General features: G+C 36.8%; 1 protein-coding gene across 1 annotated transcript in view; it reads right to left on the bottom strand.

Annotated features, from left to right (window-relative positions):
• The window catches only part of CNGB3 (cyclic nucleotide gated channel beta 3), a 159,994-nt gene extending 148,299 nt beyond the window's left edge, over positions 1–11,695 (bottom strand). The window contains exons 1-2 of the mRNA XM_011937082.1: positions 11,477–11,695; positions 7,619–7,700 (exon numbers count right to left, since the gene is read on the bottom strand). Of these exons, the coding sequence (XP_011792472.1) occupies positions 7,619–7,700; positions 11,477–11,605 (211 nt within the window). The 5' untranslated portion in view covers positions 11,606–11,695. The remainder of the gene's footprint in view (positions 1–7,618; positions 7,701–11,476) is intronic.
• Positions 11,696–16,424: the final 4,729 nt, after the last annotated feature.

The following is a 16,424-nucleotide window of genomic DNA, read 5'->3' as shown; positions in this document are numbered from 1 at the left end:
TGGGAAAATGGTTGTTATCTAAGTCAGTCAGACTGCTCCCTTTGGAATTTGGACTGGAAAATGAGTAAATGGAAATGAGAGCAGTCCAGAGTAGATATGCAGAGAAAACAGCGGTCACGAGAAATGAAGCCATATTCACTGAGGGAAAAGGAGAAAATGTAATTAGCTCCTAGGCTGCCTCAGTCTGAAAGCCTCCCCTGAGTGGTTTTTCAGCTCTAGTTATCCATAAGTTTTCTTACAATGAGCCCCTGCCACTGAAGGTGTCCTGATTATGTCTCTGTCTCTTGCCAAACCAGCAGTTAGGAATTTTCTTCATCATCTCAGACTAGAAAGCGTGTAACATTTATCATTTTTCTAAACTAAATTTTCAGAAATGTCATACCAACTTTATTCATTTCTCAATTCTTTTGTTTATCATCCTATCAGGTATCATTTTAAAAGAATACTTCTGATTGTTTGCTACACAAGACTATTTCTATTTGGATGAAGGAAACACATATGCTGGAGTCTTGTTTTTTAATTTCAGTTTTTATTTTAGATTCAGGGGATGCATGTGTGTGTTTGTTACATGGGTATACTGCATGATGCTGAGGTTTGGGATGTGAATGGTCCTGTCACACAGATAGTGAGCAAAGTATCCAACAGTTAACTTTAATTTTTTGGTTATTATTTTATTTTTTACATCTCCTCTAAGGTGAAATAGTTTTTCAACTCTTTTCCCCTCTCTCCCTCCTCCCTCCAGTAACCTGCAGAGTCGATTGTGCCCATCTTTATGTCCATCAGTACTCAGTGTTTAGCTCCCACTTATAAGTGAGAACATGTGGTGTTTGGCTTTCTGTTTTTGCATCAATTTGCTTAGGATAATGGCCTCCATCTTCATCCATATTGCTGCAAAGGACATGATTTCATTCTTTTTTATGGCTGTGTGGTATTCCATGGTATATATGTGCCACCTTTTCTTTATCCAATTCACTGTTGATGGGCACTTAGGTTGATCTCATGTCTTTGCTATTGTGAATAGCACAGTGATAAACATACAAGAGTGCATGTGTCTTTTGAGTAGAACAATTTATTTTCTTTTGGATATATACCCAGTAACGGGATTGCTGGTGCAGAATGGTAATTCTGTTTTAAGTTCTTTGAGAAATCTGCTTGAGTAGTTTTGATGAAAAGTTGTATACATTTTTAGGAGGGTGTCTGTATTCCCACCTTATCCTTTGGCTGGTGAATAGGACTGAAAGTTACAGGGAGTGGACTATAGAAATAAAATTAACCATAGTAGTACTTCTTATGCATGTCAATCAAACTGGTTGGTCTTATACGACAAAGTCTTCACAGCTTTTTGTAAACTAAATTTCAGTAGATGGCCTAGTTATCTTTCTATTCCACATAGGACACATTAAATTGTATATGATAATTGTTAATACCAAGGACTGAAGAGTGGTTTCCTATTTCAACATGCACTACCTTTTCTGAAAAACTGGACTTTATTTTATATTTTTATTTATTTATGGTTTAAGAGGCAGGGTTTCTTTCAGTAACTCAGGCTGGAGTGCAGTGGCGTGACTACAGCTCACTGTAACCGCAAACTCCTGGGCTCAAGTAATCCTCCCACCTCATTCTCCTGAGTAGCTGGGACTACAGGCATGTGCTACTATGCCCAGCTAATTAACACAATTTTAGGGGGTAGAGGTCAGGTCTCTCTATGTTGCCCAGGCTGGTCTCAAGAAATCCTTCTGTCTTGGGCTTCCAAAGCACTGGGATTATAGGCATGAGCCACCATGCCTGGCCACCTTTATTTTTTTTTTTAGAGCAGTTTTAGCTCCAGAGCAGTTTTTAGCTTTAGATTGCTGCCCAAAGTGAGAGTTGGCTGAGATGTAGTCTAGGTCAGTTTGGAGAGATGATAGCGACCTGGGCAAGACTGGGGACACCTCTGTAGATCCAGAATTGTGCTAGATTTGGAACCCAGGGGTCTTAGCTGTGGAAAGTTATTTGGCAAGCAGTTCCAGGGAGGCCACCCTACTTGTAATCTGTTTACAAAACAAAGACTGAGATGGAGATTATGAGCGAAGAGGAATGGAAAAGTAAGAGGATCACTAAAAGCATTGCCAGATTCAGAATTTTGTCTAGGGATTTCACTGTTCACAAATGCAGACAACATTACATATCTACCATGTGGTTAGTTAGAGGTCACAGAATGGTCTTGTGGACTAAATTTCATAAGAATTCAGTTATGTGTTCCCAGTGATTTAAGAAAGGGAATATTTAAACATCAAAAAATCAACATTTAAAAATTGAGATCTTTCGAATTAACATTTGTATTTGTAGTTTGTCTTGACAAGGTGTAACACCTGGCAGAGCTTGACCTGCATCCCCATGTGACAGTGACTAGCAGAGCTGAGTAGCCTCTGACCTCTTCAGACAGGGCATGAATGCTCCTCATTTATGCTATCTGGTTTCTATCAGGGTTGGGATTTACCAACCTCCGTGCTAAATGCTTTACATATATTAACTAATATAATTCTCACTCACAACCCAACACTGATAACAGTGTTGTCCTTATTTTATACATGAGCAAAATGACACTCAAAGATGTTAAATGCCTCAACTAAAGAGCTAGAAAGTAGCACAGTTATGATTTGAATTCGGGGGTGTCAAATTCTCAAATGCTCTTTTTTTATTTTTTGTATAGTATACTGCCTTTACTATGAATTCACATGATTGTAGGAAAACTCAATTTCATTTTAAAAATGGTTGCTTTTTTTTTTTTTTTTTTGAGACGGAGTCTCACTCTGTCACCCAGGCTGAAATGCAGTGGCACAATCTCGGCTCACTGCAAGCTCTGCCTTCCGGGTTCATGCCATTCTCCTGCCTCAGCCTCCCGGGTAGCTGGGACTACAGGTGCCCACCACCACGCCCGGCTAATTTTTTGTATTTTTAACAGAGACGGGGTTTCACTGTGTTAGCCAGGAGAAAAATGGTTGCATTTTATATTTCAAGTTGGAATTATCTTAAAACAGTATGTATTATAGTTTTCCATTGCTGCGGAAATCAATCACCATAAAGTTAATGGTTTAAAACAACACAGTCAGTTGTCTTATAGTTCTGAAAGTCAGAAGTCTAAAACATGTCTGAAAGGCTGTGTTCCTCCTGGAAGCTTCAGGAGACAATCCTTCCCTTGTCTTTTCCAGCTTCTAAAGGTCATAGCATTCCTTGGATCCTGGTCCCTTCCTCCACCTCCAGAGAGCATCAATCCACCTCTGCTTTCACTGTCCCATCTCCTGCCTTTGACTCTCCTGCTTCAACTCTTATAAGGAGCCCTTGATTACATTGGGGTTAGCTGAAAAATCTGGGATAATCTTCCTATTGCAAGATCCTTAGTAACATTAGCAATTTTCTTCAATGTAAGCTAACAAATTCATAGATTTTAGAGATTATGGTGTAGACGACTTTGGATAGCCATTGATCGGCTTACCACATCATGCTAGCAATGGGATCTCAACTTTGACCCATTTCTACACAAATAATATATCACTTAAAAGTACCATAAACCACTAGGTAAATTACTTACATATCCTCTACTGGTACCGAGACATTTATTTAAAGAAGCATTTAATGTAATATAAGTGAAGTAGATGCCTAAGGAAGATGATTATAATCAAAAGATGACCTTAGCAAGTTATCTTTATTTGAATCCAAAATATGTTGCATTCTTCATTTCCATGGCAGATATAAATTAAACCATGCTCTGCAGAAGATAAGAGTTCTATAATCAGAAATCAACATCTGCAGATTTTATGACATTGCACCTGCATGTTTTGAAGTGAACACAAAAATACCAAGCACATATCAGAGGCTATCTTTAAACACTAATAATTTTGCTTTTTCAAGACAAAATATCTTAAATATAACTGTTATTCCTATTAAAGTCTTTGGAGACGCGCTAAGTCTGCAGATTTAAATGAAACTAGTTTTTCCTTCTACTCAAATAGCTCCTCTGTTAAATGAAACTTCCACAAAAGAGTTTTTATTACCAGCTATGAAAAATTTAAGCTTACAAATACACTTTGAAAAAAGTACAACAAAGACAAGAATAAACTTGTCTTTTCAAAGGTGTAATCCTTGGTTTTATGCCAATTAAGGTTGTATTTTTCTGTGCAAAGAACTGTAGATTTAAACCATTATTATTACAAAGTAACTCAGAAAAAAAAGAATCATAGTTTGAATTATCAGAATGTTTCTCTCTTCCTTGGTACTTCCATTTGTTAATCACATTTTGGAGTATGCCTTCAAGATTGTTGTATAATCTACAAAAGGGTCTTCTCCTTTTAAACAAATTTGAAGATTCAATAATGGTCTTCAATTACTGATAAAAAAAGGCAAGACCACATTTTTTACAATATCCTCTTGGTTTATGATTCTTACTATTTGTGGAAGTTTTATATATGTGAGTTTGGGTCAGACAGAGTTTTAGGCTTATTAAGTGATTTCCTCTTTCAGTGACACATTATCCTAAATATTTTAAATCAGATAATCTAGCAGCTGAACAGTCTAGCTTTAGTCATCAGCTAGGAAGTATGATTATATTGCTTTCATGTTGAAAAATGTATTGTAGAACATTTGTTTGTTTCCCCCTTTCTCCTCGGATAAGTCAGTGCTGATTTTCTGTTTGGAAGATACTGTTTTCTTATCTTTGTGGCAGAGATAAAAGTACAAAAGAAAGATAGTGTCAAAAACACCTGGTCTGTGCAAGAACATGTATTCCCTGCATTCTAATCTGCATCGTGAAAACAGAGAGGTGTGTTTCAAAATAAGTAAATCAAATCAAGAAAACTAAAGTGAATTTTCTTCCCCTTTAAAAAAAAATTATCACTGTAAGGTAGAGAGTAGGCTGTAACAAGTATAAATATAAGTTAATTTAAGAAAAAAATCAGTATCTTTATAATTTCCTCCCAAGTGGACACATATTTCTCTCCAGTTATGTAAGTTTATTCTACGTAGCTCTGTAAAACTCAGTTATTTTCTTCATATAGGTTCTTTCCTTTTCTCCTAAACAGAAAAGTAAGTATGGGAGTGGGGCCATTTGTTTAGAGCAGTCCTTTTTTTTTTTTTTATTTTTCTTTATTACACAACAGGTTTAATGTAGCATTTCCAAATTAAAGTAAGGTGGTACTGGAATTTCGTATTATTTAAAAATTGAAAATGTAACAAATCCTTTTAGTTTCAGGAGTACCTGTGCAGGTTTATTTTTTATTTATTTATTTTATTTATTTATTTTTTTGAGATGGAGTCTCGCTCTGTCACCCAGGCTGGAGAGCAGTGGCACCATCTCAGCTCACTGCAAGCTCCGCCTCACGGGTTCACACCATTCTTCTGCCTCAGCCTCCTGAGTAGCTGGGACTACAGGTGCCCGCCATCACGCCCAGCTAATTTTTTGTATTTTTAGTGGAGACGGGGTTTTACTGCGTTAGCCAGGATGGTCTCAATCTCCTGACCTCGTGATCCGCCCACCCTGGCCTCCCAAAGTGCTGGGATTACAGGCGTGAGCCACTGCGCCCGGCCCATGTGAAGGTTTATTACATGGGTAAATTTTGTGTCACGGGGGTTTGGTATACAGATTATTTCATCATCCAGGGAATAAGCATGATACCCTATAGGTAGTTTTTCCATCCTCATCCTCCTCCAATCCTCCACCTTCAAGTAGATCCTGGTGTCTGCTGTTCCCATCTTTACATGTGTACTCAATGTTTAGCTCCCGAAAGTGAAAACATGAGGTATTTGGTTTTCTATTCCTGTGTTAGTTTGCTTAGGATAGTGGCCTCAGTACTTTGATTGTGGGGATATTCCTTGATAGCGATTTGTGTATTTGAAACATTTCTTGTGATTTGTTTTTAAATTTATCATCTTGCTTGTAATTTTTGTGCATTTCTTATTTTTGTTCCTTAAAGATGAGACATTTGGGCTAGTAAAATAGTAAAAGCTCAATTGTGCCTCAGTTCAAATATTTGTTTTAGTACAAATAGGAAGTCATTAACAATCATCATACACAGACTTTGTTGAACAGATGAAAAGCAAAACATTTGTGCTAGTTTTACAGCAAAAATTTTATTTTTATTATTTAACAAAACATATTCTGTTCTAGTGATTTCCCTTTCATTTTGTATTTTTTTGTATTTTTTGGTTAGGGGGTAGTGTTCCTACTGGAAGTAGGAGAGAAGTAGGAGAGGTCTAGGAAGGGGGGCTGGGAATATATCACATTAAGTTCTACAAAGTCAGGTGGAGGAATTTAGATTTTGTCTTGCAGGCAATACACAAACACTTAAGCTTCTTGAGCAAAAGTTGAGATCAAAGTGGTGGTTAATGGAAAATAATCTGCTAACAGTGTTTGGGCTGGGTAACAAGGGGAGAGATTGGTGAAATAGAGTTCTAAACAAAAGCAACCACTTAGCCTGGGGATAGTGCATACATAAGCTACTAATAAGGGCCCCAGCCAAGATGGTATTGCTGAGATTGGAAAGAAAGGAAGTGGGCCAGGCACGGTGGCTCACGCCTGTAATCCTAGCACTTTGGGAGGCCAAGGCGGGAGGATCACAAGGTCAGGAGATCGAGACCATCCTGGCTAACATGGTGAAACCCATCTCTACTAAAAATACAAAAAAAAAAAAAAAAATATTAGCTGGATGTGGTGGCATGCACCTGTAGTCCCAGCTACTCGGGAGGCCCAGGCAGGAGAATGGCCTGAACCCGGAAGGCGGAGCTTGCAGTGAGCCGAGATTGCACCACTGCACTCCAGCCTGGGCGACAGAGTGAGACCCCATCTCAAAAAAAATAAATAAAAAAGGAAGTGGGTTTCAGGGTCCTTATGAAAGGAGATTTGGTGACTAATTTTCTTTATAGGACATCCTAGATAAAGGAATAAAACCTGAGTGAGGTTTTGAGCTTAGGAAGCTGAAGAATGATAGTACCAGGGGTAGAAGTAAATCAGGAGAGGGAGCGTATTTGTAAGAGAACATAAGGAATTTAGTTTTAGACATGTTTTCTTTGTGATGCAGCAGAAAATACTGTTGTGTACATCTAGTGGTGATATGAAAAATATTGACAGTCTTAAAAAAGAAATTGACCTGATATGGATTTAGAAACAAGTGTGGTAGCCTTAGAAGTAAATGAGCCTTCTATTGGAGAGAGTTTAGCAGGAGGGAGCAGAGGTGTGAATGCTAAACCTTTAAATGTATTCAATCCACATTCATTTTAATGTCTTTATATTGCTTATCAGTGTCTGAAATTGCATCGTTCACAATGTGCTTACTTATCTGTGATGTGTTTCTTTAGACTACAAGCTCTATGTAACCTCAGACTCTGACCGTGTTGCTCATCACTGCACCTCCGGCCCAGGGAACAGTGGCTGGCACATGTCAGGTAATGAAAATGCATCTATTGCATGGACAAATGAGTTACTGAGTGAGAATATAAAGTTTTTGTAAATATTCAGATCTTCAAATAACCGCAGATAACCCTAGATAATTCACCTAGTCAAGGACAAATATTTCAATAGACAACACATTTCAGATAAATACGTATTTTGCTTTTTTTTTTTTTTTTTTGCAGACTGCATTCTGACCTTGTATGTTGGTGTGTGGCTCTTCAGACGTGACTAGAGTCGAGTTGGTTTTGAGAGATTTCTCTTCACCTTTGTTTTGTTCCTTTGAGAAAAAACATAGAGATTGTATGTGATGAATTTACATGAAAATGAAGTTGAATGTAAAATGTAACACCATTTTCCACTCAATTGTTAATGGGATCATTAAAATTGACTATTTATGATGCACTAAAAATGATTCTTGCATTTAAAATGGGCATTCGTGGCCTACTATTGAATAATCAACCTCAGCCTCCACAGCTTGTTAGTCACAGGAGCCCTCTGGTTTTTTCAGGGTGGATTATGTGTTTCTCTTGCTCACAGTTCTTCAATTCTGGTCTTTACTTGCCACAGGCCTAGCATTGGTCTAGGTCTTTCATGGCAGAACTTAAAATAGTGGAGAGAAGGCAGTTTGGTCCCATTCACACAAAGCTCCCTTTCTTCTCTCCATGATTTCATGTGCTTCTGCCTCATCATTTGTCTGATCATCTAAGCTTTCCTTTGAAATGCCGTCATGTCACAATAGACATGGCTAATGTGTGCCTCAGGATGTTCCTACGGGGGCAGAGTGAAACAAGATATGAGGTTAGAACATAAAGATTGACTCCTAAGCTATGCACAGTCTAGAAGGGGAAACAAACACACAAAAATGTTAAGTGCAAGAAAATGCAGGTGACGAATCAACGTCTGTAGAGGATAAGGATGGGGCGTAAACAGGAAGTGGTCAATTCTACTGGAGTAGAAGGGAAAGAAAGGAAGCTATTCCAAAGATAGTGACTCTTGACTTTATAAAGATAAGATTTTTGTTTTCCACATGGAGAGGTCTTAGAAAACATTCCAGGCAGATAATGCAGGTTTAGCAAAAGCCAAAGGCGTGACTGTACATAGATGGGGGGAGAGACTACAGTGGGAGCAGTTGGATGGGACAAAGGCTGAGTAGATGAGGCTTGAGAGTAGGCAGGGACCAGAAGGACACTGCGAGTCCTGTGTGCCTGCTATGGAGTTTTGACATTATTTATAAGCCCTGTATGTCATAGAAGCATTTTAAACTAAAAAATGAATTAATTGGCTGATTTTCACTTAAGCCTCACAATAACGGTATACGTTAATATGGTATAATAATAGCGAGGCAGCTATTATTAATATTATTATGTTATTGAATATGAAATTGATTGAGTGGCCAGTTTATATGAACCTAGCTAGAAAGGTATAAGTCCAGAACAATTTATAAAAGTGAAAAAGTCTTCTGACTTCAATCAAGTCTTTTTGCATCATTATGACGTTATTCATAAACATTTCCATCATAGTCTTTATGTGTGTACAAATGTAGATTTATGTGAACAGTGTCTTCTTCTGGGGTAAGAGAGAGTTTAGGTTAGACTGATTTGCAGTTCTTGAATTACTGTTTATTGATAGGTGGGAATTACCCATGACATTTTGGTTTGTAAATTCACTCTTTAAATGACTCCTTAAAAAAAATACATTGATATATTTATTCCTAGATATTTTCTTATAAGACTCTAATCATTTATTCATAGTTCAGAGGTTTATTGTTTAAATGCCATTTTGAAAGGTCAAATTCCGTGAAAGAAAACAGGATTTTAACTTTCTGTCATTTTTAACATTTAGCGTATTTGAAATTGGAGATAAACTATTTTTTCCCATACCCACATGTTCTTGGAAAGAACAGATGCAAATAATTCCCCAGATATGACTTTTAAGATAAAAGATGGCCAAGTGCCATGGCTCACACGTGTAATCTCAACACTTTGTGAGGCCAAGGTGGGCAGAATTCCTGATGTCGAGAGTTTGAGACCAACCTGGCCAACATGGTGAAACCCCATCTCTACTAAAAATACAAAAAATGAGCTGAGTGTGGTGGTACGCACCTGTAATCCCAGCCTCAGGAGGCTGAGGCAGGAGAATCATTTGAACCCAGGACACAGAGGTTGCAGTGAGTCAAGATCGCACTACTGCACTCCAGCCTGGGCAACAGAATGAGACTCTGTCTCAAAAAAAAAAAAAAAATCTAATGTGATGCCAGTAGACTTCATGATTAATATCCACAAATTATGGCTGTTGGAATGGCATGGGATATACCTAAGGGGTGCTCTACCTGTGCCTAATCTAAGTACTTCTCCAGTATTCCTGTTTTGAAAGGAAGGACAACTCTTTTAGAAGTTTCTGTGCTTTTTTCCCCTTCTCTCTAACATCCCTTTATCATGCAAGCAAAGTATCTTAAAAGTTGACTCAACTAATATCCCTCCTGGTTTGAAGCAGTATAGTCTAGTGATTTAGCTCTCAGGTGCTCAAGTCAGATAGGACTTGGTTCCAATCCAGGCTCTGCCATTTGCTAGCTATGTGTAAGGAGCAAATTGTAATAGGACCTGTGACTGTCCTGAGGATTAAATACAGTGGCGCTAGAAAAGGGCTTAGCACCTTGCTTGGCACATAGTAATTGCTGTTAGCTACAATGTTCTCCAAGAGAATAATATATTAGCCATATCTGCTTTTATGTGTTCCTTTGGAAAATAATCACAGTAGGCAAGGGTTAAAGATGAATGTAGTGACTTTCCCAGAGCAAAACACAGCAAGACTAGCTGAAGGGAAGTACCAGCTCAATATTTGTGACATAAAACGAGTTCTTCAACATATAAATAACTTTTAGTATGACATAAGAATTTATTTTGACATAAGAATTAGAAAGAAGTCAAGGGCACTCTCACGAAGCAATCCTAACACAATCCTCCTCATCTCCTCTCTACTGCAAAGCAGTCAACATTAATCAGAAAAGGAAGGCGGGTTTTCCACTGCCAATGTTAAATGATCTCAGTGTTGTCTATCCTCTGGGCTCATTTAAACCCGAACCATTGGACCATGCTCCCCTAGTCCCTGAGGAGCACTCCTGCTTGTACTTGACGTCTCTCATCCAGCTCTTTCAGACGGGAAAATACTGCTCTAAAAATCTTCTGTAGCTCTTTTAGATAATTCTAGTGAGTAATTCATGAAAATTATTCTCTAGATAGTTCTAAGCAAATATTGCTCTTGTAATGATCACTTTGGACTTAGACCTGTCACAGAAACACAAATTCTTATTAATAATGACCACTTGCAAAGTACCCACCGTGTGCTTTATATATTACTGTCTCTAGTTCTCATAACAAAGCAGAAATCATCATATACATTTTTCAGATAAATATATTTAGAACTTGTGAAAAGACTTGTTTAAAGTAAAGTTCCTCCACGTTGGCAGTATTAAAACTGTGTAGTGTATAATTCTAAGTTGTGGAGGGCTGTCCTGTACATGAAAGGATGTTTAGCAGCATCTGCAGACTTTACCCACTAGATGCCAGTAACATCCCTATCCCAGAGCTATGACAACTGAAAGCGTCCCCAGATTTGCCAAATGTCCTTTGAGTGGTAAAATCATTTTCAAATGAGAGCCAACAGATTTCCTGTTGCTCTAGAGAATTTATTGTTAACGTGTGGTTTATGAAGACCAGGATACTTGATATTCTTTGTTGAAACTCAATCAAGTAACCAATTTAATATTTGAGAAGTGATTTCATTTTGGATGATGGTAGAAGTGGAAATCAGCAATGAGAGGCCTTACTTGGCTTTTCCAAATCCTAGTATAGTCTCCTAAACATTTATTATTCTTTTTATGAACAAATACATACAGAATATATAAATGAATGAAGATAAGCCTGACACAGTACATCTACCAGATGGTGCCAGGTAAAACTACTAAGCAATCATATATCGTAGCAGTGATTAAATGCTATTACCAGATAAGAAATGATGAAAATCAAGGCTCACATAGGAATGTAGAGAACATACCTGTGCTGTGGTTTGCTGAGACTGATTACTTGGATGAGAGTCTTGTTCATTCTGATGAGAACTTTGCTCATTCTCATTGTTCTCTCCTATAGGCTTTACCTTGTTGACTTTTGTCAGCGATTTAAACATCTTCTCTGAGGTGGTTCTGAAAACCCTCTGTATTTATGACTGTGCCTTAAGGTAGACAAATGTACTTTGTTTTCCTTTTCTTTTTCTTTAGTAGACAAGCCAATTAGTTGTTTAATCAGGATTTTGTTCTGGTTAATTCCTACAGGCAACTCCTTAGCTAGTCAGGGCTTTGGCTTAAAAGCAGCAAATGACTTCTGCTTGGGTGATTTGCACTCTGTTTACGAACTTTAGAGAGTCAAAATGATCTTGTGAATAATTTAGAAGTAGTGGATTAAACACAGCTTCATAGCTGATTTGAATGATTTAACTGTGATCACACAACACATTGGTTTCTTTCTTTTTTTTCCCTTCTAATTACCCACTTACCTATCTTTATCTATCTAACTTTATGCAAAGTAATATGGAAATGATTAAAAAAAACACCCATGAGGGCTTATGATATGAAGCAAATCATTCAGTCCTCAAAATCTCCTTCTCTGGTCCTTCAATGTTAGGTCACTATTTTTAAGTTCTCTTTCTCTGTTCTTCTGGTGGTTGATTTCCACATGGCTAAACAACAAAAAAAAATCTGCTTTTTCTACTCTCCCTCTGTGTGTGTGTGTGTGTGTGTGTGTGTAAATTTGACCCCAAACCCGTGTGAGGTATAGGTACAAGACTAAGAATTGTTAAAGAGAACTTTTCTTTCCCTCTACCCAGAGCCCAAACTTTGTTGATGTTCTATGCTGTTGGATGAGATTTTTAGTGCACCAAAGATGCACATTTTTCCAAAAGGGGTTCTGTTTTTGTTTTTGTTTTTAATGAGAGCGCTTATCTTCTGCAGTTTCAAATGAAAACCAAAGCCTTTATGCAACAAGGCACATACCCACACCCAGGGCAGCCTAAGTCAACCCATCAAATACTTCTTCCCCTCTGTATTTTTGCAATCTGGAAATTTCCTTGAGATGCTAGTTATGTATTTTAAGATACGTTTATTACAATTAATACAGAAAAAACCTTTACGTATTTATGAAGAAAACATTTTAATTTAGATTTCATATTACCAAAATTGCAGTTCCCTTATGGATTTTTAAAATAACTTAGAAGTTTTAATTTTAGATTCAACCATTTTATCAAAAATAAACTTACCTAATAAATAATGTAATTGAATACATGATTTGACTTATATGGCCTGGAAACACAAAGCTATTTTTGTTAAAAAATGGTGGGGGGTGTTTTGGTTCCATTATTGCTTCAGAAATAATTCTGAATAGATTAGCAAATATGTGTAGGGCCATTTCAGGAACTTTTCAGATAATCTTGTAATCCTATAATTGATTACATTTTGAACCTCGGATACAAGCATAGAAGCTGAGCCAAAAGAAGGGAAGGTATTAACAGCCAGCCTGTGACTAATTTTTTCCCTTCCTAAGACCCACAGAGGGAAAAATGACCTCACCAGACTTTCTTATAAATCTCATAGTATTTATCAGTGGAAAGATACCAGGGAGTCCCTATTTATGAAATTTTTTTTAGCAGGACATTTCTGGTCTGTCTAGATTGCTTGTTGTAAATAAGCCTGGAATTTAGCAGGCTGGCTGGAGAATGGAGAGAGAGGTGCCATGTAAGCTCTGTAAGAGAATGTGGAACGAAGATGTCCCCAAACCAAACTGCCTTCCTTTTGTGAGAAATGTTTTTGCAGACAATTCTCAAAAATTACTTGTAAATGCAAAACCAAAATGTGCCGACTGCAGGAGAAAATGGTCTGTTTTGGATGCTGTGTCTGATGATTTGGGGTTTTTCCCAAAATGAATGTTTTGTTTATTCCTGATGGTGGCTTGTATTAACAAAGTTTGGTACTAGGTAAGATCTGTGATTCTGGGTAGTCTCTTTTGACAATTTAACCCTTTAGGTTTATCACAGGTCAGAATAAATGGAATAGAGATATTTTTAAATAATTCAAGCACCTTTAAAATGATTTAAAATGCCTCCAACAACCTGATTTTTGACAATAGAGTGGCATTAACATGGCCATTAAAATTGTAAATGACTACTTTCATTTTATCTAGATCAGAGGTCTCAAAGTTTGGAAAATGACAACTAGAAAGAATTCTGGACTGAAGGACATGAATTTTGAATCATTCTTTTTCACTTTAGTAACTCTGTGGACTAAGGTAAATCTCTTGCCTTAACCTGGAAATAACTAGGTTGGGAAAAAATAATGTTTGTTTTCTTCTGATTTTAAAATCTGTGATTTGTGGTCTTCCACAGAAGAGCGCTTCTAATCAGCAAGAAGACAAGGGAAGAAGGAGAGTTACTTATTCTGGGTGAAATGACTTACTAGAATTTCACCAATAACAATTTAATTTTTTTTGTACCAAGTTGCCATATTGCTGAGGTAGTGTATGTCCAGCCATGTCCAGGTCTGTTTTCTCTATTGGAGCATAAGCTCCTGCAGGCAGACACTAAGCTTTGGCCACCTTCAGATTCCTGTGCCCAGTTCAGTGCTTGACATAGTCTAGGTACTCCGCGAAAGTTTGTTGAAAAAATAACAAGAAGAAGATAGTATAGACTATCTCTTAGCTCTGGATTAATGGTAAAGAGATTCTCTGTGGTAGATGCAGTAGGTAAGAAGAAGGGGAAAAAATCTTTCTGGAAGAATGCAAATGTTATAGCCTCGTTGTTTTTTATTAGTAGTCATTGCAGGCTGAGGTTGGGATAGGCTAAGAGAAGCATGCATAAAATAATGGTATGTTTTACAACAAATGGTGTCTTAGATACCATAGATGGTATACAAATGGCACATAGGAATATAACACATAAAATATAAATCAGATGGTAATAAAGTTATGCTAAAACAAGAAGATTATCATCATTAGCAAACAGTTCCATGTTCTTGTTGTGACTAGTAATTTTATTTTCAGCAGAGCATTACCCATCATATAGACATTGTTTTAATGTTATTGATTTTTAAGTTTTATGTTAAAATTTCAAATAAGTTTTAGCTTTATGGTTCATAAAAATTATAAGCAAATGAAGATTATATCTAGTTTCAGGTTTGAACATATTTAAGTATTATTCTTATGAATTATTCAGATAGGATCTGTAATAAAGTTTTCACTTACTAGGAGTCAGTTTTGGGAAATGCTATCTTTCTTTGAGGGAATCTTTAATGATGGAATTTCAGACATTCCCACTGTGGGTAATTTTGAAGGAGGAGGACTTTCTTCTGGTAATTCTCAAATCACAGTCTCCTCTGCTTCTGGACGGGTTCATGGGTTGAAGACTTGTTTTTATCTGGCAAATTACTGGAAACAAATTAAGGTTATAAAACCAACTAAGGTTATATTTTCCCCTATGCCTACTAGAAAGAAACATTGAGGCAATTTTCCAAGATCTTTCCGAATTAAGTTCAAATAGTCTGAATTTTATTTCAATAAGGGAAGAACAACCACTGAATATAAGGGGAATAGCTGGTTTACAGTAGATAACCTAAAACAGTAATTGAAGGGAAGCTCCCAGAAGTCTTCTCCCATCTCAGGTTCGGGGCTGTGTATTTTTAGGAGAAGATCATAACCTGGTAACAAACCTGAACACTGACCAAGTCCTGAAAAATTAACTACACTGAATATACTTAATAAGGAAGGAAACCGGTGAGTAAATTATGAGCTTTTTTTAAAAAAAAATTATAAGACTTTAGAGAAAAAAGTTACTAGCAATGTTTGGTTACCTGCGAACAAGGTTTAGGTGCTCATCTGCAAAATGGAAGTTAGAATAACAAACTAGATTACACAAGCCAATGAATAAGATGACAGATAAAAATTACCTACTATAAGTTAAATTCTCAAGAAATATTTGCCAATTAATTGAATAAAACAAATTGTGTTTTTGGAAGCACTAAAACTTAAAATACTTTGTATATTAAAGCATGTAATTTTATTGAGCGGTGAACATTTGGGTTCTTAGTGTGTGTTAGGTGCTTGGCTAGCTGCTGTGGGGTATACAGAGATGACCAAAATATGGCATCTGCCTGCACACACTCACCTTTTGAGACGGAAAGATGGAAGGTTTATAGACAATCGCAAGACAACTTCCATAATGGCAGTGTATGAGCCATGCTACCTAAGCAGAGAAGAGCAGATGACCAAGTCTGCCTTTGTGTGAATGGACCGTGAAATGGAGAGTAGCTCCGCGGAGGAGCTAATGCTCACGACAGGTTTCGAAAGATGAGAGCTATTCCAGGCAGATGTTGAAAGGTCCAGACATTAGAAACAACATCCAGTGAATTAAGATATTATAACAGTTAGTAGTTTATGTGGCCAGCACAGTGTGCTTAATATAATAGATACATAACAAAGTGTTGTTAAACTACTGTTGAATATTAACAATAAACATGAAACATATACAATTTTCTTTATATATAGGATGTAGATCACATCAGTTTTGAAAGAGACTGATGGCACTGATTTTATGTTCTTTTAATTATTGTAGGATTAGCAAAACATTAACTTTGCATTCACAAAATAAATATTCAAAGAACATTTCTGAATATATTTATTTTTCTTGAGTTGATGACATTGACTAATGATCTTACAAAGTGGAATTATAGCAACTGATACTTAGAGGAAGTTTTCCCTCATAAAATATGTATGGCGTTATTTAGAAATATTTACCAGTGTGATTTTATGTGATGACAGATTTAGAGTATTTAGGATTTTTTTCAGTCATCTGCAGGTGTAATATGACTAGATGATGCAACTTAAAAATTTCTGAAACCAAAGTGATTTTAAATATGGTATTGCAATAGGTAGAAATGTTGTTTCTTTGATTATAATATTTGCAT

The sequence above is a fragment of the Colobus angolensis genome, unplaced genomic scaffold, assembly GCF_000951035.1.
Source record: "Colobus angolensis palliatus isolate OR3802 unplaced genomic scaffold, Cang.pa_1.0 Scaffold16, whole genome shotgun sequence".
Taxonomy (NCBI): Eukaryota; Metazoa; Chordata; class Mammalia; order Primates; family Cercopithecidae; genus Colobus; species Colobus angolensis.
Note: the sequence above shows the minus strand (reverse complement) of the source record. Positions and strands in the feature narration are given on the sequence as shown.